Source organism: Choloepus didactylus, chromosome 2 (genome assembly GCF_015220235.1).
Source record: "Choloepus didactylus isolate mChoDid1 chromosome 2, mChoDid1.pri, whole genome shotgun sequence".
In the NCBI taxonomy this organism is placed as follows: Eukaryota; Metazoa; Chordata; class Mammalia; order Pilosa; family Megalonychidae; genus Choloepus; species Choloepus didactylus.
Window position 1 is genome coordinate 203,512,802 of NC_051308.1, and position 26,248 is coordinate 203,539,049.

A 26,248-nucleotide genomic window follows, 5' to 3' on the forward strand; every position below is an offset into this window, starting at 1 on the left:
GCAATCCATGTTTTAAACTGGCAGGGAACTTGGTGAAATTGAGTTCTGATGTCAGAAGGAAGGCAGAACTTTAAAGAACTTGGATATTTAGCCAAGGAGATTTCTAAGCTAAGTTTGGAAGGTGCAGCCTGTTTTTTCCTTGCAGCTTATAGTGAAAGGAGAGAGGAAAGAGATAAGCTGAAAACTTGTAACTTGTGGTCACAAAGAAACCAGAAATTGATGGTTTGGAAAATTCTGAACCTATCCAGAACAGGGTTCCTTGTGAGGGTTTAACTGAACATGGAACCAATCAGCAGTTTCTGTGTTAGTCAGGATTGGAAATACAATTATGGAGGAAGGATCTGTGGAAAGTCCTTCTGTCTGATGGATTGGACCCCTTTGAAACAGCAAAGCTGACAAGTTTTTTGTGAAATTTGTATGAACAGAAACACTGCCAGCCTGGACTAAAAGGGACAGAAAGAACAAACTGAAGGAAGGAATGACTTCAAGGGCAGAACGATGGAAGCCAAAGTCTGGACCAAAGAGATCTCCTCAGGTCAAGAAAGTGGGCCCACCCATGTATGTGGAAAAGGCAGGTCCACTCCTGTGCTTGGAGGGGGTAGGCCTTCCACCCTGTTGTTCAGGAAGAGTGCTGCCACCACAGTACTCAGAGATGGTAGGGCCTGTGCCCTGGCATTCGTGGAGAGTCTGGCCACCACCCCAATGCTTAGAGAGGATGGGGTCTGTACCCTGGGGTTTGGAGAGAGTGGAGCCTTCACCCCAGTGTTCAAGGAGAGCATGGCCATTGCACAAACACTTGGAAGGGGTGGGACTGCCACTCTATTAGGCCCAAAGAACAGAACATCGATCTATAGATGACTCTCAGATCTTGAAATCTAATGCATTTTGCCCTACTGGATTTTGGAATTGTTTTGGGATCCTTCACCCCTGTTTTCCTTCCAGTGTCTCCCTATGGGAATGGGAATGTTTATCCCATGCCTGCCCTCCCTTGTAAACTGGAAGCAGATAACTTGTTTTCTAGATTTCACAGGTCTACAGAGAGGAATTGTGCCGCAGAACAGGACACACCTATAACCAATTTTGATGAGACTTGGTGCTTAGCATTGTTACTGAAATCACTTAAAGCTTTTGGGATTTTGTGATGGAATGAATGTATCTTGCATGTAGGAAGAGCATGTCTTTCTGGGGTCCAGAGGGTGGAGTATGATGGTTTGGAGCTGTAGGTACCTTTTTATGACACTTTCTTCCTTGGAAGGTTTGAGGCGAGATGAGACAGGGAGTGGAAAATACAAAGCCTCATGAATTACTCTGGAACTAGGTAATCAAATGGATAAACGAGATGATGTCTGTCAGTCTATTGCAGAAGTATGGAATGGTGCATGGGGAGTGACAGGATTGCAATGAGAATGAAGTCTGGAATGTCACCATTTATTCATATATAAAAATGCAGGAATTGAATTGGATGACTTTTAAAGGCCTCATCTCACTCTAACATTCCAAGGCTCAGGAGCAGACAGTTGAGGGACTAAATTCCAGGGTTAAAATATTAAAATGTACAGTGTGCAACAGAAGATTACAAGGCATGTAAAGAAATAAGAAGTAAAGGCTCATCCAAAGGAACAAGATAAAACATCAAGAAACCATTAATGAAGATCATACTTTGGATATGCCAGATGTGGTGGTTTGGAGCTGTATGTCTCCCTAGGAAAACATGTTCTTAACCTTAATCCATTTCTATGGGTGTGAACCCATTGTCAGTAGGACATTTTGATGAGGTTACTTCACTTAACATGTGGCCCACCTCAATTAGGATGGGTCCTAATCCTATTACCAGACTCCTTTATAAGCGGAATAAAGTTCAAAGACAGAAAGCCGTAGGAAGCAGCCAGAAGCTGAACATCAATGGAACTCAGAAGAAAAGAGAGAGACCAGGAGATACCGCCATATGCCTTGCCATGTGACAAGGTGAGGACCAAAGATCACCAGCAGCCAGCCCCCTAATGCCACAGTCTTTGGGAAGAAGCATTACCTTCTTTTTGTTTGTTTTTCATAGTTTACATTAGGTTTATTTTTTCCCATATACCACCCTAAAATTAACACCTTGCAATAGTGACATACATTTGTTCTAGTTCATGGAAGAACATTCTATATTTGTACTATTAAACACCTCATCATCTACAACAGGGTTCACTGTGTTATATAGCCCCATGTTTTATCCTCTAGCTTTCCTTTTAGTAACATATATGACCCTAACCTTTTCCTATCAACCACAATCACATGCACAATTCAGCACTGTTAATTACACTAAAAATAATATGCTGCTATCACCTCTATCCATTTCAAAACATTTACAATCAACCTTATTAAAAATTCTGCACAAATTAGCATCAGCTCCCCATTCTCTACCCACATTCTATCTGGTAATCTGTATTCTAGATATTAACTCCATGAGCTTGCTCATTATATTTAGTTCATAATAGTGAGATCATTACAATAATTGTACTTTTGCATCTGGCTTATTTCATTCAACATAATGTCCTCAGGGTTCATCAATGTTGTCACATGCATCAGTACATTTCTTCTTAGATCCATCTCCCCACTATCACCTCTAGATTATTTTAAAGCAAGTTGTTGCCATATAATTTCATCTGTAAATTTTCAGTATTTATCTATGAAAGATAAAAGATAAGGGCTCTTAACATTACTACCAACCTTACAGAAATAAAAAGCATTGTAAGAGGACACTATGAACAATTATATGCCCACAAATGATGGTCACCTCTAGAGAGAGGCAAGGGAATGGCTAGGTTAACATACAGATCATTTCAATGGTATTGGTAATGTTCTAGTTCACAAGTTAGTTGATTAATTCTCAGATATTTCTTTTACCAATATGACTCACAGTATACATAATTAACACATTTCTTTTGTATGTATCAGATATTATTTAAAATTTTTAATATTTAGAGGCATCAGATATAACAGTTAAGTAGACCTACATCTAAAACCAAGGAGCCTTTTCTTAGTTCCCTGCTCCTATTAGATTTATATAACCTATTGTATTATATTTTCATGCATTTCCTTCAATTTGCTTTTTAACTCTCTTAATTGGAAAATACATATTCCCCAAAAGTATCAGCTCCTTGCTCCAAGTAGATCATCCTATAACATATCCCATCATCACTTTTCTCCTCCTTTCTGATCTCTAAAGTCAGGCTTGTTCCCGTTATAATGTATGTAGCTGAGGGCAACTATTAGCATAAGAGGCCTTCTGGGGGTGAGTACACCTTTAAAAATCCTGCTTTCAGTTTCTGAAACCTGACAGCTACTTACTGGTAACCCTGCGTCACACCCTGCTCAGCAGCACACAGACCAAGGGTTTGGCCATTTGCTGCCCTCCATTTTTGAACAATGTCAGAGAGCATTGGATTTTAATGCGCCATCAGTGGAGAGACCGTAAGCAGAGCTATCTTGGTTTTCATGGGGCACCTTGGGAAAGTGTTTGCCACTCCTGATCTAACTAAGCAAAGGAAATTCTGGCAACTCCTTTCCATGTATTTTATTCCAGTTGGTATAGTCTTAACACTGTTTTACCCCTTTGACTCTCTTTGACTCCATTGAATACTAAAGATTTGTAGCAAAGAAAGGTGTGGTTAGAATAAAGTGATCAAACTGTTAAAAACAGACATCGCAAAATTATATTGTAGTCACTAGCCTTCAACTTTTTTTTAAATTGCATACTGTTAGCAGTAAGTAAAGAAAATCAAAGCTTCCTTCAAAACACCAGAATATTTTGCTTTCTCAAGAGTTATTGCCAACAAAGAGACAAGGTACCATGTTAAAATACATACATACATACAAACACATGTACACACACTCCATGCAAATAGGACTTTGAGAAAGATTGCTTTCTGCTTAGACCAAAGAGAGGGATTCTCAAGCACACTGATCTCCTATCCTCAGCCTGATGCTGGCAAATTGAGCTTAGACCTTCTGCTTCTCCAGAACTGCCAAATCCATGCCACTTTTGATTTCTGCCGAGTTCCAAGGTGGCCTAATGGAAAGGAATTTGGATTTTCTTTGGATACACAGACCTTTTGATCCCAATAGGATCCAGACAGTCTAGTTTCTCATATTTGACCACTTTTCTTCCTAGTTCAATCACTTCCATCCGGAGTGAACTGATTCCATACCTGGTGAGAAAACAGTTCTCCTCAACTTCCTCACAACAGGAACAAGAAGAAAAAGAGGAGGATCCAAAGAAAAAGGAGCTGAAATCCGTGGGTAAGTTCTTAGGTTGGTGTAGTAAGAAGGGCAGGGTAGCGGCACCTCTGGAGAGGGTTGCTAGGTAGCTTAGTCCAGCCCAGGAGTCCTGGCTCAAGGCAGCAGACTTTTGTCTAACCTACAGAGCAAGACAGGCCAGTTGACCCCCTCCCTGGATTCTGGTAAGCTTTCTTACTCAGGCAGATCCTGTCACTATGCTCTTCAGGGATGAGCTAATAATACCTCCAGCCCCATTCTCTGGTTCACAGCTGTTGTTTGGCTGGGGTTCCTCATAGGCCATTTGACTTTAAACTCTGCCTGCCAGCTCTCAGTTTCTCTGTTCTCCGGGCTCTGGGTTGCCCCACTCTTACTAAATTTAGTTCCTTTAGTCAAGGGAAGGAAGGTAAAAGAGTGTACAATGAGAGGCCAGCCAGAGTAAAACCAGACTACTTCCATTCCAGAATGTATGGGTGAGGACTGTCTTTTTTGCTCTCATATCCCTAGCTTCTGGCCCAGTCTTTGGCTCATAGCTGATGCCCCAAAAGATATTTATCAAATGAATAAATGAAGGCAGTATAGCATAATAGTTAAGATCTCAAGACTTGGCGTTAGACAGACCTGGGTTTGAAATCTGACTTTGCCTCTTATTGGCTCTGTGACTTTAGGCACATTGCTCAGTGTTTCTGAGCCCTAGTTTTCTTATCATAAAATAAAAGATTTCAAAGGGTTCTTGTGAGAACTGAAAAACTGGAGCCCAGGTACTCTGGTTCTAAGACCTATGCTCTTTCTGTCATAGCACAGCTACCTGTTAGGGCAAGAGACTAGTAGCATAAAGCCAACATGTCTGGTGCTAAAGCCTGGACACTTGCTTGTGTTATTTCATGATTTTGCAAGGGACATCTATTTTATTTTTTCCAGTGGTACCTGATTATTGGTCAAACTTGCTCTCAGGACCTCTTTTTTAAGCATGTTTTTAAACTGTGAGGTATTTCAAACATACAGGAAAGCACATTACTTCTTTTAATTTGACTTGTATTTTGGGTTTTAGTGGGATTTTCCCAAAGTCCATGCTGCATAGGTGAGTTCCAAGGGGAGAAGTGTGAGCTGTACCCTCTATTAAAACTTGACTGCATTTATATTCCCTGTCATCTCTGAAGATATTTACAGTTTTATAAAAGAAGCCAATACACGTCTGCCTTATGATGCTTGCTGGAATGCCTGTCAAGGAGACAAGTGGGAAGATTTGTCCAGATCACAGGTGCGCTGCTATGTCCACATCATGAAAGAAGGCCTCTGTTCGCGAGTGAGCACCCTAGGACTCTACATGGAAGCAAACAGACAGGTGAAAAGATGGGTTCAGAAGAGGAATCATGGGAGTTCCTGTTCCAGAAATAGACTGAACCTTTTGCCTTACTTCTTCATTAGGTATACAGTGACTTTTTCAGAATCCCTCTCATTCCCTTGGTTGAGCAAGACCTCGCATGTCAGGGAAAAGCATTGAGGTACCCTGATGCATAAAAGGGGAACAGGAGGGCCTAGTCCCATAGAGACAGGGCCTTTCTGGCTCCAAAGAAAGCTGAGATCTTCAAGAAGGCTAGCTTCTGGCTTCTGAGTTGAGCAGTTTTATCCTAGTCTGCTCAACATGGGGATATCTGTAGTACTTCATAAACAAGCAGATAAATACTGTGTAATTCTTATTGTGATGAAGCTTTCCTAAGAAAGTGACGTTTAACTGAGTTTTGAAGGATAAGTAGGAGTTAGCCAGGCAAAGAAAGGGACAGAAGTGTTCCGGACAGGGAGAATAGCATGGGCAATGAGAGAACATAGATCATTCTGAAAACCACAGAAATTTGATATGACTGAAACAGAGGAGGAGGGTGGCAGGAAAGAGGAGACTGCAGGAATATCCATGAGCCAGATCACAAAGAGTATTGTATGCCATTCTAAGGAGCTCTTTGAAGGATTTTAAGCACGGAGACTAGTTTAGAGACTATTCCAAAATCTGGAATAGAGATGATAGTGGTGAAATTAAGGTTGTCTTAGTAGGTATGGAGAGGAGGGGATGAATTAAAAGAGAAAAATATGGAAATTACAATCTGCCGTTTTTGATGAAAGAGGAAGAATAACCAAGAGGTTAGTAGTGACAGCAATAAAACGAACAAACAACAACAAAAAAGAATATAGAGTAGCTAGATGACAAAGACTCAAGGAAGGAATGTCTAGATGAGAGAGAAGGATTGTCTAGAAATAGCGTTAGGGAGTGAGGAGTCTTGCTAACCCCTGCTTTTAACCCTGAGGCTTGTGAGATGTGGAGAATGAAAAGCTTTCATTGAAGAGGCTTTCAGAAGCAATGCCCTAAAAGACAAGCCAGTTTTTAGTGAAAGCAAGGGGTAGGGAGGGGGGCAGTGAAGAGGCTGAAGGTGTAGAGAAGCTTTATTTTGTATAGTGGACACAGGAGAAAGATTTTGGTGAGGAGGGATGATGAGACCAGATAAAGGAAACAGATGGGTGAGATGAGAATATGAGAAGATAGATGACTGAGGGAACAACACTGGGGAGGCATCAAAGATAACAGGGATCAGGTCATGAAAGTATTAGCTGCTGACATTATTGCTGGTATAACTTTGTGAAAACTGTCATTGCAGGTGCAGGCTGGAGGGTGGGTTGGGGAATGGTGATAAAATATACTGGTAGAAATTGAGCTAGAGCCTCTGAGAAAGCCTGACCCAGGAGTCTTCAGGACCCACACCATACGGTGGGTATAGCTCCCACCTCCAGGGGAGAAAAAAATTCAGACCTCAGTCTGGGTTGGTTATAGGTCTAAGGGAATCCAAGCCAGGAATATATGAAAAATCACAGCTAGTTTCATGTTTACCCAGAGCAGTCCTGAGTAAAGGTAGCCCTAACCTACAGACAAATCTGTTAGGAAGTTTTCTTTCTTTGAGTTTTAGTTCTGTGTCCTCAATTCTATTACTAGAGTTCATCATGCTGGTCTGGAAGCAGTTCATGGATAGCCTCAGGCTGGAGAAGCATCCTCTGAAGTGCTAGCAGGGGCTGCGCAGCAGACAAGCCTGAAGGTTCTTGGTTGGAGTGTAATAGAGAAGATCCCAAGGGTGGGACCTGGGGGATTAGCCTTCACATTGCCAGTGTAGCCAGTGCAGGCAAAGCTTCCCTTAGCTAATGTGGCCACCACACAGTGCTCTTATCAGCATTCTACCTATGCTAGAGAATCACAGACAGACACACGGAATCAGTGAACAGGTCAATAGCCAGAGTCCCCCAGGTCTCCACTCTTCATTTTCCTCATACTGGAGAGAGTACAGTGTAAACTTCCATTTCAGCATTTTCTTTTGGCTGGTGAAAACATGTCTTTTGGCTGGTAAAGGGTTTAGAATTGAATTTGTCTAACATTGCTCCCATACTTACCTCATGCATGGCCACAGCAGTCCAGGAAGTAAACAGAAACCTAAGATGACTATGGTTGGGACTCAGGGTGCAACTTGCCCTGATCAGACTTCCTCTCCCAAGGCATGCTGCCTGGATATCTCTAAGGCTTGTCCCATGCACACCCTACTGAGGGACTTGGCATTACTATCAGGGAGGAGGACTCTAGGCTAGGAGATTACATACAAGGCCACTTGGAAGCTGCTGCATAAACAATCCTGGTCCTTGGGAAAGTGCAGCAGCTTCCTGCTTTGCCTCATCCAGACAAGAAGCTGTGGCTGAGTACTCCCCACATCATGCCTCTGGGCACTGGGTTCTACCTAGGGACTTTCAGGTATTTTCCTAATCTTGTGTTAGTGACCAAACCTCTTTCTTCAAGGTACCAAAATTGCTGCCTGTTCTCTGTCCAGAAGAATCACTGATCCATTCATCAGCCCAGATTGTCAGCAGACACTTGGTGAGTGCTAGTGTGAGCAGAGCAGGCATGGAACAGTCTCTGGGTGCATTGCTTATCCTTGAGAAACTGGATTGAGGCTCTCAAGCCCTGAATTTCAGTAGCCCCGTGGAAATCCCAGCTGAGTTTTGATTATAAAATTTCACTTTCTAGCCTTGGCACTCAAGAAAACTGCCTGGCCAGGTGCTGGCCCCAGCCATACAAACCCTGTAAGAAATGGTCTATTATTATCGTCTTGGGACTCAGACATGGTAGCTTTTGAGCTCTGTGCCTCTTCCTACCCTGATGTGAACAGTCTTCAAGAGAGCAGTTGATGAGGAGTCCTTTGCACATCTGTATATACAAGTACATGAGTGTATGCATATGTATCTGTGTTTTTTTGGTTTTTGTTTTTCTTTTGGGGGGGGTTGTTTCCTGGCAAAGGAGAGCCCATGCTTCAAATTAGGTATGAGTCTTAGAGTTATTGTGTAACCTTAGGGCCCTGAAAAATACTGATAATGGTGCTGAAGTGTCTTTAGGGAAAAATTCCATTAGACCTCAGCCCGAGGGATTGAGGGGTTGGTTTGCACTTGGTTGAGATTGATGGACCAAGTTTTATATTTGCCTTTTGTAGGTTGGAGTTGATAGCCTCATTGGGCCAGATACACAGGTTGGAGAGAAATCATCCATTAAGCACTCTGTCATTGGTTCATCCTGTGTCATAAAAGATAGAACAACTATCATGAATTGCCTTCTCATGAACTCAGTCACCGTGGAGGAAGGGTATGTTTTCCCTTATGTGTACTTTGAGGCAAGACTCCCAGTACCCCCAGGAAGCTTTGGGGGCCAGTCTAGCTCACAGAAGGGCTCACCTTGGGGTGGGGAAGAGAGGAAAAGGAAAGAAGGGAATAGCACCTACGTCCTTTGGCTATAATATGAAGGATGGCCTGAAGAGGGTATACATGGAGGCCAGAAGACTAATGAAATAATCCTGGTAAAAGAGAAAGGGTCCTAACCTAAAACAATACCAGTGGAGGTAAGCATAGAGTTAATAAGGCTATAAAAACTATTAAAACATGGTCACTGACTGGATATGTGATATGAGAGAGAATTTAAGGAAAACTCCTAAATTTCTTGCTTGTGCAATAAGGTTTCTGGTGTGCTATTCAGTAAGATAGGAATTTAGTAATGGAGGAGGAGTGTGGATGGGAAGAGAGTTTTATGTTTGGGATGATAGATACATTTTGATAATAGATGGTGGTCATGGTAGCACAGCATTGGGAATGTAATTAATGCCATTGAATAGTATGCTTGAAATTGTTAAAATAGGAAATTTTATGTTGTATATATGATAACACAATTAAAAAAAAAAAAGATTTGCAGGATGGCAGGTGGGGAAATGATGAGTCCCATTTGGGATAAGCTGAGTACAAGGGGATGTGTAGGATGCCTTGATATGTAGGAATGGAGCTCAGGAAAGAAGCCTGTGGTTAAGGTACAGATTTGGGAGTGTTTAGCATAGGGCTGGCAACTAAAGCCATGGGAGTAGATGACATCACTCAGAGAGAGTGTATATCATGAAAATAAAAGATAAAGCCTTGGAAAGCATCAGCAACTTTAGACAGAAGAAGAAGAACCTAAGGAGACTGACAAGGAATGACCAAGGAAAGGATATAAGGGGTAAGAGAAAGGACAGTTGATAGATGAAGCCCAGGTTTCTAGCTGGGGAAACTGAGTAGATGGCAGTATATTCACTGAGATGAGGGAGCACGAGAAAGAAGCTGATATGTGGGTAGACGAGGTCTATGTAGGGCATGTGAGGTTGGAAGTGCCTGTGGGACATCCAGCTGTGTAGAAATATCTAGGAGTTAGTTGGTGATTAGAGGTTAGGAGAAGTCAGACCCAAAGATAAAGTCCTTGCCTCTTGCCTAAATCATTATACTGTTCTGTAACTTATTTTCCTGTCTCCCATCTTTCTTCCTCTAAATTGTCCCTTCCACAATTGCTCCTTTGAAGTAGAGTCAGACAGCTGGACTGAATCCTAGAAGTATCACTTGCTAGCCACTTAGGAAAATGACTTTACCTCTTTGTCCCTGATTTTCTCATTATAAAATGGGGTAAAATTGAACCACCTCATAGGTTTATTTGTAGTACTTCATGAATTAAGTATAAAACACTTACAACAGTGATTGGCACATAGAATTTAGCTGCTATTTATTATTGTTGTTGTCATTATTATTATTGTTATCTTAACTCATTTCACAGAGGTGGTGTGTTGCCAGGGTTGTCCTCCTAAAGAATATCTCTGATCATGTCCGTGTTCTGTTAAAAACTTTTGAAGGCATCCCTTTCCTTTCGATTAAAGTTTGAACTTCATTGTGTGCTTTTCTCATGATCTGGTTCCAATCCAGCCTTTGAATGTTAGAGCGAGACAAGACCTTAGAAGTCATCCAACTCAGTTCCTACATTTTTACATGTGAATAAATGGTAGCGGTAGCATTCCAGACTTCTTTCTCATTGCTTTCCTGCCACTCCATGCACCATTCCATACTACTGCGCTCAACTGACAGACATTGTCCCCTTTATCCATTTGCTCAACTGGTTCCAGAGTAGCTCCTGAGGCTTTGTAGCTTCTACTTTCTGTCTCATCTTGTCTCAAACCTTCCAAGGAAGACAGTGCCTTAACTTTCGTATTTGCTCTAATTAGCAACCTTGCTCTCCACTTCTGTGATTGGGAGGACAAAGTAATAGCTCTCTAATACCACCTCAGAGTCTACAGATAGTGAATTGAATTGACCTGAAGAGTCATAGCTCCTTTAGAAACTACAGCTTGCATTTATGATAGAAGTTCAGAAATAAGGCCTAGCATATCTAAGAGTCATTTGCTATTTTGGAGGAGGCATAATGATCCCTGGATGGCCTAATAAAGTTTCTAGCTGGGGAAATAGTAAAACTTAAGTTGGCTGTTCCTGCTACTTTTTCATCTAAAAAGACTGAAGTAAAGTTTTAGACAGCCCACACTGAGCTAATGACTAGGAAAGCCATTAGAGATTACCCAATCCTGCAAAATAGCTCCTGGTGATAAGATCAGACATCCTGGATCCCAAGTGAACTTTCTTCCATTATTTTGGGGTCATTTAGTTTTAATTATGTATGGTAAATTTGGGAAAGGTAATTAAATTGCAGTCATGTGAGACTTGATTACCCTGCGGCTATTACATCTGGACTGAGTGGCAGAGTAGGAGCATAAATTTGTCCAGAAGGGAGTTTCTCATGTTCTTGGTTTGCTTGTCTCTGCTAGCAGTGATGGGATGCTGAGGCTTTCTGGACAGCAGATTGGACACCTGCCCAAGGTCCTCAGGGCTAATAGGACCACCTTGGAGTAGGTGTAGGAAGAGCTGTAAAGAGAAGGCTCCGGCTTGTCTTTCTCATTTTCTTCTACCTCAAATTTATATGACACCTGATGCTCAGGAATCCAAAGTCTAGTATGAATTTTATTATCAAGGCTTTTTATATGTCTTTGAATCCCCTAAGCCCCTAATACTGCACTTCATATATACACGAGGTACCCTGTAAATATTTACTGATTTAATACCCACCCAACCCCCCATACTGAAATTGGCTGAGTATCTGCAAGGGACCCCTGTATAATTCTAGGGAAAATAGTAGATGAGTACTTTTCTCTTTGAAACTCACCAAAATGTGGGAGAAAGAGCCATAATCAGAGAAGGAAGTTTTATCTATAATAAGTCTAGATAACTACCATGTTAGACTACCAAGTTTAAAACAGAACACCAAGATTCAGCCAGCATAAGGGACAGGGGCATGGGTGAACTAAAGGAGGAATAGCAGACACCCTTTTTGCAAAATAGCAAGGCACACAGCTGAAGAAAACCATGTAAGGCATGTAGAAGAGAAAAAAAATCAAGCTGGCCTAAGTCTTCTCCATGGCAATATGTAAGGCCAGAAGACAGTGAAACAACATCTAGAGAATTTAGAGAGAAAACAGTTGTGACCTAAGAATCCTATAGCTAGTCAAGTTACGGTTGATATACAAAAACCAAAGAAAATATTCCAGGATCAAGATATGTATCACCCGGAGAGGCGGGGCAAGATGGCAGACTGGTGAGCTGTATGTTTTAGTTACTCCTCCAGGAAAGTAGGTAAAAAGCCAGGAACTGCGTGGACTGGACACCACAGAGCAATCTGTCTTTGGGCATACTTCATACAACACTCATGAAAACGTGGAACTGCTGAGATCAGCGAAATCTGTAAGTTTTTGCGGCCAGGGGACCCGCGCCCCTCCCTGCCAGGCTCAGTCCCGGGGGAGGAGGGGCTGTCAGCTCCAGGAAGGAGAAGGGAGAATTGCAGTGGCTGCTCTTACCGGAAACTCATTCTACTGATTCAAACTCCAACCATAGATAGATTGAGGCCAGACACCAGAGACTCTGAGAGCAGCCAGCCCAGCAGAGAGGAGACAGGCATAGAAAAAAAACAACACGAAAAACTCCAAAATAAAAGCAGAGGATTTTTGGAGTTCTGGTGAACACAGAAAGGGGAAGGGCGGAGATCAGGCCTTGAGGTGCATATGCAAATCCCGAAGCAAGGCTGATCTCTCTGCCCTGAGCACTTTTCCTTAATGGCCCTGGTTGCTTTGTCTATTAGCATTTCAATAACCCATTAGATCTCTGAGGAGGGCCGTTTTTTTTTTTTGTTTCTTTGTTTTTTTAAATCCTTTTTGCTTTTTCTAAAACAATTACTCTAAGAAGCTCAATACAGAAAGCTTCAAAGAATTGAAATTTGGGCACGTCAAGTCAAGAGCAGAACTAAGAGAGCTCTGAGACAAAAGGCAATAATCCAGTGGCTGAGAAAATTCACTAAACAACACAACTTCCCAAGAAAAGGGGGGTGTCCGCTCACAGCCACCATCCTGGTGGACAGGAAACACTCCTGCCCATCGCCAGCCCCATAGCCCAGAGCTGCCCCAGACAACCCAGTGTGACGGAAGTGCTTCAAATAACAGGCACACACCACAAAACTGGGCGTGGACATTAGCCTTCCCTGCAACCTCAGCTGAATGTCCCAGAGCTGGGAAGGGGGAGCAGTGTGAATTAACAGAGCCCCATTCAGCCATCATTTGAGCAGACTGGGAGCCTCCCAACACAGCCCAGCAGCCCAGAACTGCCCTGGGGGGACGGCACTCACCTGCGACATAGCACAGTCATCCCTCAACAGAGGACCCGGGGTGCACAGCCTGGAAGAGGGGCCCACTTGCAAGTCTCAGGAGCCATACGCCAATACCAAAGACTTGTGGGTCAGTGGCAGAGACAAACTGTGGCAGGACTGAACTGAAGGATTAGACTATTGCAGTAGCTTTAAAACTCTAGGATCATCAGGGAGATTTGATTGTTAGGGCCACCCCCCCTCCCCGACTGCCCAGAAACACGCCCCACATACAGGGCAGGCAACACCAACTACACACGCAAGCTTGGGACACCAATTGGGCCCCACAAGACTCACTCCCCCACTCACCAAAAAGGCTAAGCGGGGGAGATCTGGCTTGTGGAGAACAGGTGGCTTGTGGACGCCACCTGCTGGTTAGTTAGAGAAAGTGTACTCCACGAAGCTGTAGATCTGATAAATTAGAGATAAGGACTTCAACTGGTCTACAAACCCTAAAAGAACCCTATCAAGGTCAGCAAATGCCACGAGGCCAAAAACAACAGAAAATTATAAAGCATATGAAAAAACCAGACGATATGGATAACCCAAGCCCAAGCACCCAAATCAAAAGACCAGAAGAGACACACCTAGAGCAGCTACTCAAAGAACTAAAGATGAACAATGAGACCCTAGTACGGGATATGAAGGAAATCAAGAAGACCCTAGAAGAGCATAAAGAAGACATTGCAAGACTAAATAAAAAAATGGGTGATCTTATGGAAATTAAAGAAACTGTTGACCAAATTAAAAAGATTCTGGACACTCATAGTACAAGACTAGAGGAAGTTGAACAACGAATCAGTGACCTGGAAGATGACAGAATGGAAAATGAAAACATAAAAGAAAGAATGGGGAAAAAAATTGAAAAACTCGAAATGGACCTCAGGGATATGATAGATAATATGAAACGTCCGAATATAAGACTCATTGGTGTCCCAGAAGGGGAAGAAAAGGGTAAAGGTCTAGGAAGAGTATTCAAAGAAATTGTTGGGGAAAACTTCCCAAATCTTCTAAACAACATAAATACACAAATCATAAATGCTCAGCGAACTCCAAATAGAATAAATCCAAAAAAACCCACTCCGAGACATATACTGATCACACTGTCAAACATAGAAGAGAAGGAGCAAGTTCTGAAAGCAGCAAGAGAAAAGCAATTCACCACATACAAAGGAAACAGCATAAGACTAAGTAGTGACTACTCAGCAGCCACCATGGAGGCGAGAAGGCAGTGGCACGATATATTTAAAATTCTGAGTGAGAGGAATTTCCAGCCAAGAATACTTTATCCAGCAAAGCTCTCCTTCAAATTTGAGGGAGAGCTTAAATTTTTCACAGACAAAGAAATGCTGAGAGAATTTGCTAACAAGAGACCTGCCCTACTGGAGATACTAAAGGGAGCCCTACAGACAGAGAAACAAAGACAGGACAGAGAGACTTGGAGAAAGGTTCAGTACTAAAGAGATTCGGTATGGGTACAATAAAGGATATTAATAGAGAGAGGGAAAAATATGGCAAACATAATCCAAAGGATAAGATGGCCGATTCAAGAAATGCCTTCACGGTTTTAACGTTGAATGTAAATGGATTAAACTCCCCAATTAAAAGATATAGATTCGCAGAATGGATCAAAAAAAATGAACCATCAATATGTTGCATACAAGAGACTCATCTTAGACACAGGGACACAAAGAAACTGAAAGTGAAAGGATGGAAAAAAATATTTCATGCAAGCTACAGCCAAAAGAAAGCAGGTGTAGCAATATTAATCTCAGATAAAATAGACTTCAAATGCAGGGATGTTTTGAGAGACAAAGAAGGCCACTACATACTAATAAAAGGGGCAATTCAGCAAGAAGAAATAACAATCGTAAATGTCTATGCACCCAATCAAGGTGCCACAAAATACATGAGAGAAACATTGGCAAAACTAAAGGAAGCAATTGATGTTTCCACAATAATTGTGGGAGACTTCAACACATCACTCTCTCCTATAGATAGATCAACCAGACAGAAGACCAATAAGGAAATTGAAAACCTAAACAATCTGATAAATGAATTAGATTTAACAGACATCTACAGGACATTACATCCCAAATCACCAGGATACACATACTTTTCTAGTGCTCACGGAACTTTCTCCAGAATAGATCATATGCTGGGACATAAAACAAGCCTCAATAAATTTAAAAAGATTGAAATTATTCAAAGCACATTCTCTGACCACAATGGAATACAATTAGAAGTCAATAACCATCAGAGACTTAGAAAATTCACAAATACCTGGAGGTTAAACAACACACTCCTAAACAATCAGTGGGTTAAAGAAGAAATAGCAAGAGAAATTGCTAAATATATAGAGACGAATGAAAATGAGAACACAACATACCAAAACCTATGGGATGCAGCAAAAGCAGTGCTAAGGGGGAAATTTATAGCACTAAACGCATATATTAAAAAGGAAGAAAGAGCCAAAATCAAAGAACTAATGGATCAACTGAAGAAGCTAGAAAATGAACAGCAAACCAATCCTAAACCAAGTACAAGAAAAGAAATAACAAGGATTAAAGCAGAAATAAATGACATAGAGAACAAAAAAACAATAGAAAGGATAAATATCACCAAAAGTTGGTTCTTTGAGAAGATCAACAAGATTGACAAGCCCCTAGCTAGACTGACAAAATCAAAAAGAGAGAAGACCCATATAAACAAAATAATGAATGAAAAAGGTGACATAACTGCAGATCCTGAAGAAATTAAAAAAATTATAAGAGGATATTATGAACAACTGTATGGCAACAAACTGGATAATGTAGAAGAAATGGACAATTTCCTGGAAACATATGAACAACCTAGACTGACCAGAGAAGAAATAGAAGACCTCAACCAACCCATCACAAGCAAAGAGATCCAATCAGTCATCAAAAATCTTCCCACAAATAAATGCCCAGGGCCAGATGGCTTCACAGGGGAATTCTACCAAACTTTCCAGAAAGAACTGACACCAATCTTACTCAAACTCTTTCAAAACATTGAAAAAAATGGAACACTACCTAATTCATTTTATGAAGCTAACATCAATCTAATACCAAAACCAGGCAAAGATGCTACAAAAAAGGAAAACTACCGGCCAATCTCCCTAATGAATATAGATGCAAAAATCCTCAACAAAATACTTGCAAATCGAATCCAAAGACACATTAAAAAAATCATACACCATGACCAAGTGGGGTTCATTCCAGGCATGCAAGGATGGTTCAACATAAGAAAAACAATCAATGTATTACAACACATTAAAAACTCGAAAGGGAAAAATCAATTGATCATCTCAATAGATGCTGAAAAAGCATTTGACAAAATCCAACATCCGTTTTTGATAAAAACACTTCAAAAGGTAGGAATTGAAGGAAACTTCCTCAATAATAAAAAAGCATATATGAAAAACCCACAGCCAGCATAGTACTCAATGGTGAGAGACTGAAAGCCTTCCCTCTAAGATCAGGAACAAGACAAGGATGCCCGCTGTCACCACTGTTATTCAACATTGTGCTGGAAGTGCTAGCCAGGGCAATCCGGCAAGACAAAGAAATAAAAGGCATCCAAATTGGAAAAGAAGAAGTAAAACTGTCATTGTTTGCAGATGATATGATCTTATATCTAGAAAACCCTGAGAAATCAACGATACACCTACTAGAGCTAATAAACAAATTTAGCAAAGTAGCGGGATACAAGATTAATGCACATAAGTCAGTAATGTTTCTATATGCTAGAAATGAACAAACTGAAGAGACACTCAAGAAAAAGATACCATTTTCAATAGCAACTAAAAAAATCAAGTACCTAGGAATAAACTTAACCAAAGATGTAAAAGACCTATACAAAGAAAACTACATAACTCTACTAAAAGAAATAGAAGGGGACCTTAAAAGATGGAAAAATATTCCATGTTCATGGATAGGAAGGCTAAATGTCATTAAGATGTCAATTCTACCCAAACTCATCTACAGATTCAATGCAATCCCAATCAAAATTCCAACAACCTACTTTGCAGACTTGGAAAAGCTAGTTATCAAATTTATTTGGAAAGGGAAGATGCCTCGAATTGCTAAAGACACTCTAAAAAAGAAAAACGAAGTGGGAGGACTTACACTCCCTGACTTTGAAGCTTATTATAAAGCCTCAGTTGCCAAAACAGCATGGTACTGGCACAAAGATAGACATATAGATCAATGGAATCGAATTGAGAATTCAGAGATAGACCCTCAGATCTATGGCCGACTGATCTTTGATAAGGCCCCCAAAGTCACCGAACTGAGCCATAATGGTCTTTTCAACAAATGGGGCTGGGAGAGTTGGATATCCATATCCAAAAGAATGAAAGAGGACCCCTACCTCACCCCCTACACAAAAATTAACTCAAAATGGACCAAAGATCTCAATATAAAAGAAAGTACCATTAAACTCCTAGAAGATAATGTAGGAAAACATCTTCAAGACCTTGTATTAGGCGGCCACTTCCTAGACTTTACACCCAAAGCACAAGCAACAAAAGAGAAAATAGATAAATGGGAACTCCTCAAGCTTAGAAGTTTCTGCACCTCAAAGGAATTTCTCAAAAAGGTAAAGAGGCAGCCAACTCAATGGGAAAAAATTTTTGGAAACCATGTATCTGACAAAAGACTGATATCTTGCATATACAAAGAAATCCTACAACTCAATGACAATAGTACAGACAGCCCAATTATAAAATGGGCAAAAGATATGAAAAGACAGTTCTCTGAAGAGGAAATACAAATGGCCAAGAAACACATGAAAAAATGTTCAGCTTCACTAGCTATTAGAGAGATGCAAATTAAGACCACAATGAGATACCATCTAACACCGGTTAGAATGGCTGCCATTAAACAAACAGGAAACTACAAATGCTGGAGGGGATGTGGAGAAATTGGAACTCTTATTCATTGTTGGTGGGACTGTATAATGGTTCAGCCACTCTGGAAGTCAGTCTGGCAGTTCCTTAGAAAACTAGATATAGAGCTACCATTCGATCCAGCGATTGCACTTCTCGGGATATACCCGGAAGATCGGAAAGCAGTGACACGAACAGATATCTGCACGCCAATGTTCATAGCAGCATTATTCACAATTGCCAAGAGATGGAAACAACCCAAATGTCCATCAACAGATGAGTGGATAAATAAAATGTGGTATATACACACGATGGAATACTACGCGGCAGTAAGAAGGAATGATCTGGTGAAACATATGACAACATGGATGAACCTTGAAGACATAATGCTGAGCGAAATAAGCCAGGCACAAAAAGAGAAATATTATATGCTACCACTAATGTGAACTTTGAAAAATGTAAAACAAATGGTTTATAATGTAGAATGTAGGGGAACTAGCAGTAGAGAGCAATTAAGGAAGGGGGAACAATAATCCAAGAAGAACAGATAAGCTATTTAACGTTCTGGGGATGCCCAGAAATGACTATGGTCTGTTAATTTCTGATGGATGTAGTAGGAACAAGTTCACAGAAATGTTGCTATATTAGGTAACTTTCTTGGGGTAAAGTAGGAACATGTTGGAAGTTAAGCAGTTATCTTAGGTTAGTTGTCTTTTTCTTACTCCCTTGCTATGGTCTCTTTGAAATGTTCTTTTATTGTATGTTTGTTTTCTTTGTAACTTTTTTTTTCATACAGTTGATTTGAAAAAAGAAGGGAAAGTTAAAAAAAAAAAAAAAGAAAAAAGACAAACAAGGAAAAAAAAAAAAAAAAAAAAGATGTAGTGCCCCCTTGAGGAGCCTGTGGAGAATGCAGGGGTATTCGCCTACCCCACCTCCATGGTTGCTAACATGACCACAGACATAGGGGACTGGTGGTTTGATGGGTTGAGCCCTCTACCATAAGTTTTACCCTTGGGAAGATGGTTGCTGCAAAGGAGAGGCTAGGCCTCCCTGTATTTGTGCCTAAGAGTCTCCTCCTGAATGCCTCTTTGTTGCTCAGATGTGGCCCTCTCTCTCTGGCTAAGCCAACTTGAAAGGTGAAATCACTGCCCTCCCCCCTACGTGGGATCAGACACCCAGGGAAGTGAATCTCCCTGGCAACGTGGAATATGACTCCCGGGGAGGAATGTAGACCCGGCATCGTGGGATGGAGAACATCTTCTTGACCAAAAGGGGGATGTGAAAGGAAATGAAATAAGCTTCAGTGGCAGAGAGATTCCAAAACGAGCCGAGAGATCACTCTGGTGGGCACTCTTACGCACACTTTAGACAACCTTTTTTAGGTTCTAAAGAATTGGGGTAGCTGGTGGTGGATACCTGAAACTATTAAACTACAACCCAGAACCCATGAATCTCGAAGACAGTTGTATAAAAATGTAGCTTATGAGGGGTGACAGTGGGATTGGGAATGCCATAAGGACCAAACTCCACTTTGTCTAGTTTATGGATGGATGTGTAGAAAAGTAGGGGAAGCAAACAAACAGACAAAGGTACCTAGTGTTCTTTTTTACTTCAATTGCTCTTTTTCACTCTAATTATTATTCTTGTTATTTTTGTGTGTGTGCTAATGAAGGTGTCAGGGATTGATTTAGGTGATGAATGTACAACTATGTAATGGTACTGTAAACAATCGAAAGTACAATTTGTTTTGTATGACTGCGTGGTATGTGAATATATCTCAATAAAATGATGATTAAAAAAAAAAAAAAAAAAAAAAGATATGTATCACCCATGAATCCTTCTGGAAAACCCTACTTGAAGACATAATATAGCCAAGTAAAAAATTAAACAAAATAAACTATTGACAAGTGGGTAGGTTGAGGTATAAAAGTGAACCCCCCTTACACATAAAATTAAGTCTATAGTAATTAGAGTTGCAAAAAAGAACATTATTGTTAAAAGAATTGTCTACATTTCTTCAGTCACAATCTTAAAAAGTCAAATATGAAACTTCAGGACTTAAGGGGTCCTAAGTACTTTTAGTTCATTCCCTACCTTTGAACCATCTGCCCTAAACCCATCTTCTTAGACGGAAAATTCTACAGTTTCATTTGTTAAGGCTGTCCAGTCTTTGCTTTGATTTCCCCAAAATCACTCTCTTCTTAACCTCTGCTTGGAGAATATAAGGACTTTTAGAAGAGAGAGATTTCACACCACTAATCCTTTTTATAGTGAAGGAAGGCACATAGAACTCAAAGGAGACAATTTTCAGCCTGCTCACTGGAGCCTGTACATTTTAATCCAGAAGACCCTAGAGCAAGAGTGACCAGAGAGAGGAGAAAGGTGGGCCATGTCTTCAATATTATGGCTTGGTACATGCATTAACCTAGATAAATATCACAAATATGATGTTGAGGGAAAAAGAGGAAGTTGCAGAAGGGTACATGGAGAATGATAGCATTTACATAAACTTTTTATCATGCAAAACAATACTTTATATTGTCTACAAATATATATATAATAAAAATGCAGATTCAGGATAGTGGTTACCTCTGGTGGGGAAAGGAGAGGTACGTGATCAAAGTAGAGAGCAGATTGTATTGTTTGTTTCTTGAGCTGTTTGGTGGGTACAGAGGTGTTTGTATTATTCTCTAGACTTTTTTCTATGTCTGAAATATCTCGTTAAAAATAATACATGGTTCTTTATCTAGAGGGCCACTTGATAAGTGGGCTAAGGTTAGGAGGCTCTGGGACCTGGGGAGTTATGGGTGATTCAGTCTTAACCTTTGGGCTGAAGTAATGAGTTGACCTAAAGCAGACCCTGGTCTCCAGCTCCAAACTTTTCTCTTCCAGTGTTATAAGTCGATTTAGAAAGTCTGCAAACTGACTCTCAGGGAAGAAACTGCCTGTCCACAGAGTTACCAAGTAGTTTCATGGCTGTTTCCCATATACTGCTCAGTCTGCAGCAGAGACAGGAGCCACTGACAGAATGGAGAGTCTCTTACCACTTGGACACTTTGCTTAACCTCTGTAAGCCTCAATTTTCTCTGTAAAAAATTAGAATAAATGCCACCATCCTTGCAGGTTTGGTGGAAAGATTATGTAATGAATGTAAAATGCTTTGCACAATGACTGAGATATATTAAACATTAGATAATGTAAGTTCCCTTTCCTCTCTGGAATGAACTGAAGACAGTCCTAACTAAAGCCAGAAGAGGAACAAGAATTTAGAGGCACTCTTGCTTCCCAGATCAGAGCTTCTTCCTCATGTGGTATATCACAGCATGATATGATGTGATGTGCCTGGCCAAGCAGTGATTTTACTATAAGACATCTGTGTTTGTCTCATGGCCTTCTCTTCCACTAAGCATCAAGGTTTACAGGGTAATTTCCCAAGGCCTGCAGCTTTTCTTAAAATCTGAACCCACCAAGGAGAGATGAGAACCAAAATCCTCATACTTAGTTTTAGCCAGCTCCGAGCAGCTTCTAGTAGAAGACATCCAGACCCTAGCACAACAGAGTCCTTAGTGCCAATGTGGGAGTTAATACTAGGATGCAAAAACTGTAGTCCTGACAGTAGGGCCATTTCTTTTCTTGGGCTATAGGGAGTCTTTTGTTCCTTAGACACTGAGCAGAAAAGGCAGTCATTACTATGGATTGAAAACCTGGAGAGGGCTTTTGATATAATCCTAACTGCCTGTCCCCTCTAACGTGATCAAGCACATATGCTTCCAATAAAATCCTTGATCTTGGAATTTCTTCTTGGACAAGGGAAAGCTTTGTTGACTTGGAATTTTTCCAGAGTACTTCAGCCTTGCTGATAGAGGTGACATGTGACCACAGTAGTGATGCTGGGGAACAATTAAGGAAACAAGTGGTCAGAAGACAGCTACACACTCAACTCAGTAAACATTTTGTCAGGTGTGTCTCAAAGCCTTCCACCAGATCCACTGACCAGGAGTCTCAGGAGAGCTCCCAGCTTCTCCTCAGCCAACCCACGTTTCCCTATTATATCTGCAGACTTTAGAGTGGTGGTTATGCATCTAAGGCAGAGGAAGTTAACACACAAACTAGAGGAAACAAGCAATGTGAGAAGTTCTTGTAAACCTCAAACAGACCTGCTAAACATAAGGAAAACCCAGGCAGTCCTTTACTGTGAAATCTGACCTTAGTCATTCCAGCCTCTTCCTCCCAGAAATGGTTCCCTCTTATATCCCAGATTTCAAAATAGCCATTTAGTAGCCTCTAATTATGGCTACTTGAGTTCTTTTCGACTGCTTTTTATCTGCTGACTCTTTTTATCCTTTGCCTAGCTCCAGAGCATGCGTTCTCAGGCTCTTAAACTTCTGAGTAGGAAGCATTCCCCTATTACCACATTGGAAAAAGAAATGAGACTCTTTGGTGACAAACTAGTAGTCAAATGTAAACCATCTCTGTCCCAGGAGCTTCTGTGTCAGACTTTCTGTACTTCCTTATTAGCTTTTTGGGGAAATTTTTCCCCGGAGAACAGAAACCATCTTAACTGCTGGCTGGTCTGCTTGGCCTAAGGCAGAGGACAATTTGGAAGGCTCTAGTTGGTCCCTTGAAGCCCACCCACTGAGAGTGTCCTGAGTCTGTACCAAAAAAGTAAACTAGTGCTATCTGCCCATCTCTAGCCCACACAGCAGAGGTGCCATGGCTTTGGCCTTTTGCTACTTTCCAACCTTCTAGTAAAATAAAGAAGACTCTGAAATGCCATAAAGTACTAGAATTCCTTTTTACATTTTACTAAAATGTTGACATTTGGGAAGAATCTTTAATGGCCTGTGCATCCATTGTTTCAGACCTTGGAAAGCCCTCTACCCCTCCTCACCACCACCACCACCCCCCTGTGCCCCCTGAGTTGCTTGAGAATTTTTCCTCAGTTGGTGTTGTGTTGTGTTGTGTTTTGTTTTGCTTTGCTTTGCTTTGTTCAAGTGGGTGTTCATACCTTTCCTATTCACTTCCTTCTCGCCCATCTCTGATGCTTAAAAGTACTGAATATTCAGTTGTTAGGACAGAGCTCCTTCCACAGAGCCACTAGGCTCAGAAAAGCTTCTGAGCAATTCTAGGCTTCTTCCATTCTTTTCTCCCCTTAACTTCTTTGTTTGGCATTATGATTAAATGTATGGTTTCTGGAGTCAGGCAGATCAGGATTTGAATCTACTACTTGACAGTTATGTGGTTTGGGATAAATGGTTTAATTCCTCTAAATCTGTTACCTCGTCTGCAAAACGTGGTTGTTATTTCTGCTGCATCAGAAGTAAGAATGACTGACCTCAGAAGCTTTTTTTTTCTAATTGAGAAACAGGACCTCCATCTGAGAGCTACTAAAAAGATTGATGGGGGCCAAGACATTGCGAGTGGATTTGCTTGTTATTTTTTATGTGGCCCAGGTGATTCTTCTGATGAATGGCTAGATTTAGAAATCACTTCTATAATTTTTGTAGAGTATTTATAGCACAATGCCTGGCATAAAGTAGGTATGCAATAAATGCTAGTGACAATTTTCAAGAGAACCTTTTCTCCCACCCACCAGTCTTCAGGAGCCAGGAAGATGCTCTTTATTAAACACATTCAAATGCTAAGAGCTACTCTCTGTGGGTGTGATTTTAGCATCTGGAGTAGTCTTTTATGTGGAATGAAGCTGGTTTTTAAAGAGCCCTCTTTTTCCTAAATGAGTATGGTTTTAATTAACCAGAATTTGTGGTAAGAGCTGTGAGACACTCACTGTTTCCATAGTTGATCCTCTAGAAAGATTAATGGGATTTGAGCCCAAAACAAAATTTCCTATTTCTTCTCAGATGAGAGAGACAAGAGTGGTAGGTCAACCTTGCCAGCTTCCATCCCCAGACCAGAAGAGAAGAGGTTGCTTAGAATTTAGAACTCTAGGTGTGGGATGCCTAAAGAACTGTAGTCAGAATGTCTGCCTTTTCAGGCCATAGGGGAAGATCATTATGATCATATCTCAACTCTAAACCTCTCCGAAGCCAGAGCCATTTTGTCTTCTAGGCATGTAGCCATTACCTGGACTGACAGCTGTTCCTGTCCTGAGAAGAGCCAGAACTTCCAGCCAGTAGTGTGAGATTGTGACAAGAGTCCTGTGCACTCCCTAACTTGGCTACTGTGTTACAGAAGCAGCATTCAGGGTAGCATCATCTGCAACAATGCTGTGATCGAGAAGGGAGCAGACATCAAGGACTGCCTAGTTGGAAGTGGACAAAGGATCGAAGCCAAAGGTAAACTAGAGCCTAAATTACAACTACAGATGCCATTTTTTATCTATCACACTAGCACAGATAATCTCAGTGTGATAAGGATGTGGGGAACAAGCACATGCATACACTATGGATAAGAATATAATTTGATACAGCCATCTTTGGAGGGTGATTGACACTGTTCTAGTTTGCTAATGCTGCCAGAATGCAAAACACCAGAAATGGATTGGCTTTTATAAAAGGGGGTTTATTTGGTTACACAGTTACAGTCTTAAAGCCATAAAGTGTCCACCAACAATCAGGTACCTTCACTGGAGGATGGCCAATGGCGTCCAGAAAACCTTTTAGCTGGGAAGGCACGTGGCTAGTGTCTTCTCCAAGTTCTGGTTTCACAATGGCTTTCTCCCAGGATGTTCCTCCCTAGGCTTCAGCTTCTCTTCAAAATGTCACTCTCAGCTGCACTAAGTTCCTTCTGTTTGTCAGCTCATTTATAGGACTCCAGTGATTTAATTTAGACCCACCCTAAATGGATGGGGTAACACCTCCATGGAAATTATCCAATTAGAGTCATCACCCACAGTTGGGTGAGGCACATTTCCATGCAAACAACCTAATCCAAACATTCTAACTTATTATGTCTGCCCCACAAGATTGCAGCAAAGAATATGGCTTTTTCTGGGGAACATAATACATTCATACTAGCACAGATACCATTGTCAAATTTTTTAACTTTGACTTAGTTCATTTCTAGGAATTTATAAGCTCAAGCATGTATGCAGCCTTACCTTCAAAAAATTGAAAACACGCCAAAAAGATCTAGTGGCCCAAATTAGCACCAGTATTTTACAGTGGCTCTCAAGCATGAGAGAGAAAGGCCAGTAATCCAGCAGGGAACTAGCCCTGGCCTCCTGAGGTCCTTGAACACCTCTTTTGACCTGGTAATTAAGGAAGGTAGTCCCATAGATTCCTAGCCTGGCTGAAGAGTAGCAGAGTGTGATGCTCAGAGTCATTCTCAACTACTTAGAGGTAATACTGTAAACTATGCTGTCAGTTCACCCTGCTCTATAGCCTCCAGAAGGACAGTATAGAGCTTGAGAGATATTCAAAGACTAGGATTTCCCTGTGGGGCAGGATAAATTTGAACTGTCCACAATTTGGCTGGATGTTTTTAACCAAAGAGTAGGCAAAACTCAAGATCAGTAAGAATGACTGATTCCTTTTGAAATTATTCCTAACCCTAAAATAGGATGAAATGGGGGAATTGGCAAAGGAATTAACCCTTCCAATTCTGAATTTGTAGAAGGCATTTTGCTGTGTTCTCAAGGTCCTGGATAAGATATCACAGTGGCAAGAGATGACTAGGAATATTGTTCAGTAGATTTGGTTCTCACACTGCAATTCAGGTGGATGATTGCAGTTTATTCTCAATTTGCAAGGAAAAAGTTAAGTTACTAAATGGGATTATTGAATATTTGTTTTTCCTTTTATAGTCCTTTTTCAGTATTAGTATTATCTCCATTTTACAGATGAGGATACTGAGGCAGAGAAAGGTGAATTAATTTCCCTTAGATCACCTAGCTACTAAGTTATAGGAAACAGGTGTTAACAGAAAAACTCAGCCATGGCCAAATCATACTTAATTCAATAGCTTGTTTTATTATTAACAAGAGTACTTAGGACTTTGAGAATAAAGGCAGATAT

At 41.0% G+C, this 26,248-nt stretch overlaps 1 protein-coding gene across 3 annotated transcripts in view; it reads left to right on the plus strand.

Moving 5' to 3' along the window:
• Nucleotides 1–26,248, plus strand: part of EIF2B3 (eukaryotic translation initiation factor 2B subunit gamma) — a 222,993-nt gene that overhangs the window by 176,384 nt on the left and 20,361 nt on the right. Inside the window, exons 7-11 of one of the 3 annotated variants that reach the window (XM_037827384.1) lie at nucleotides 4,157–4,284; nucleotides 5,421–5,688; nucleotides 8,065–8,164; nucleotides 8,775–8,923; nucleotides 24,465–24,568. In XM_037827384.1, the coding sequence (XP_037683312.1) occupies nucleotides 4,157–4,284; nucleotides 5,421–5,688; nucleotides 8,065–8,164; nucleotides 8,775–8,923; nucleotides 24,465–24,568 (749 nt within the window). Of the gene's footprint in view, nucleotides 1–4,156; nucleotides 4,285–5,420; nucleotides 5,689–8,064; nucleotides 8,165–8,774; nucleotides 8,924–24,464; nucleotides 24,569–26,248 lie in introns of those variants that run through there. The other 2 variants (XM_037827385.1, XM_037827386.1) reach the window with 2 other exon arrangements.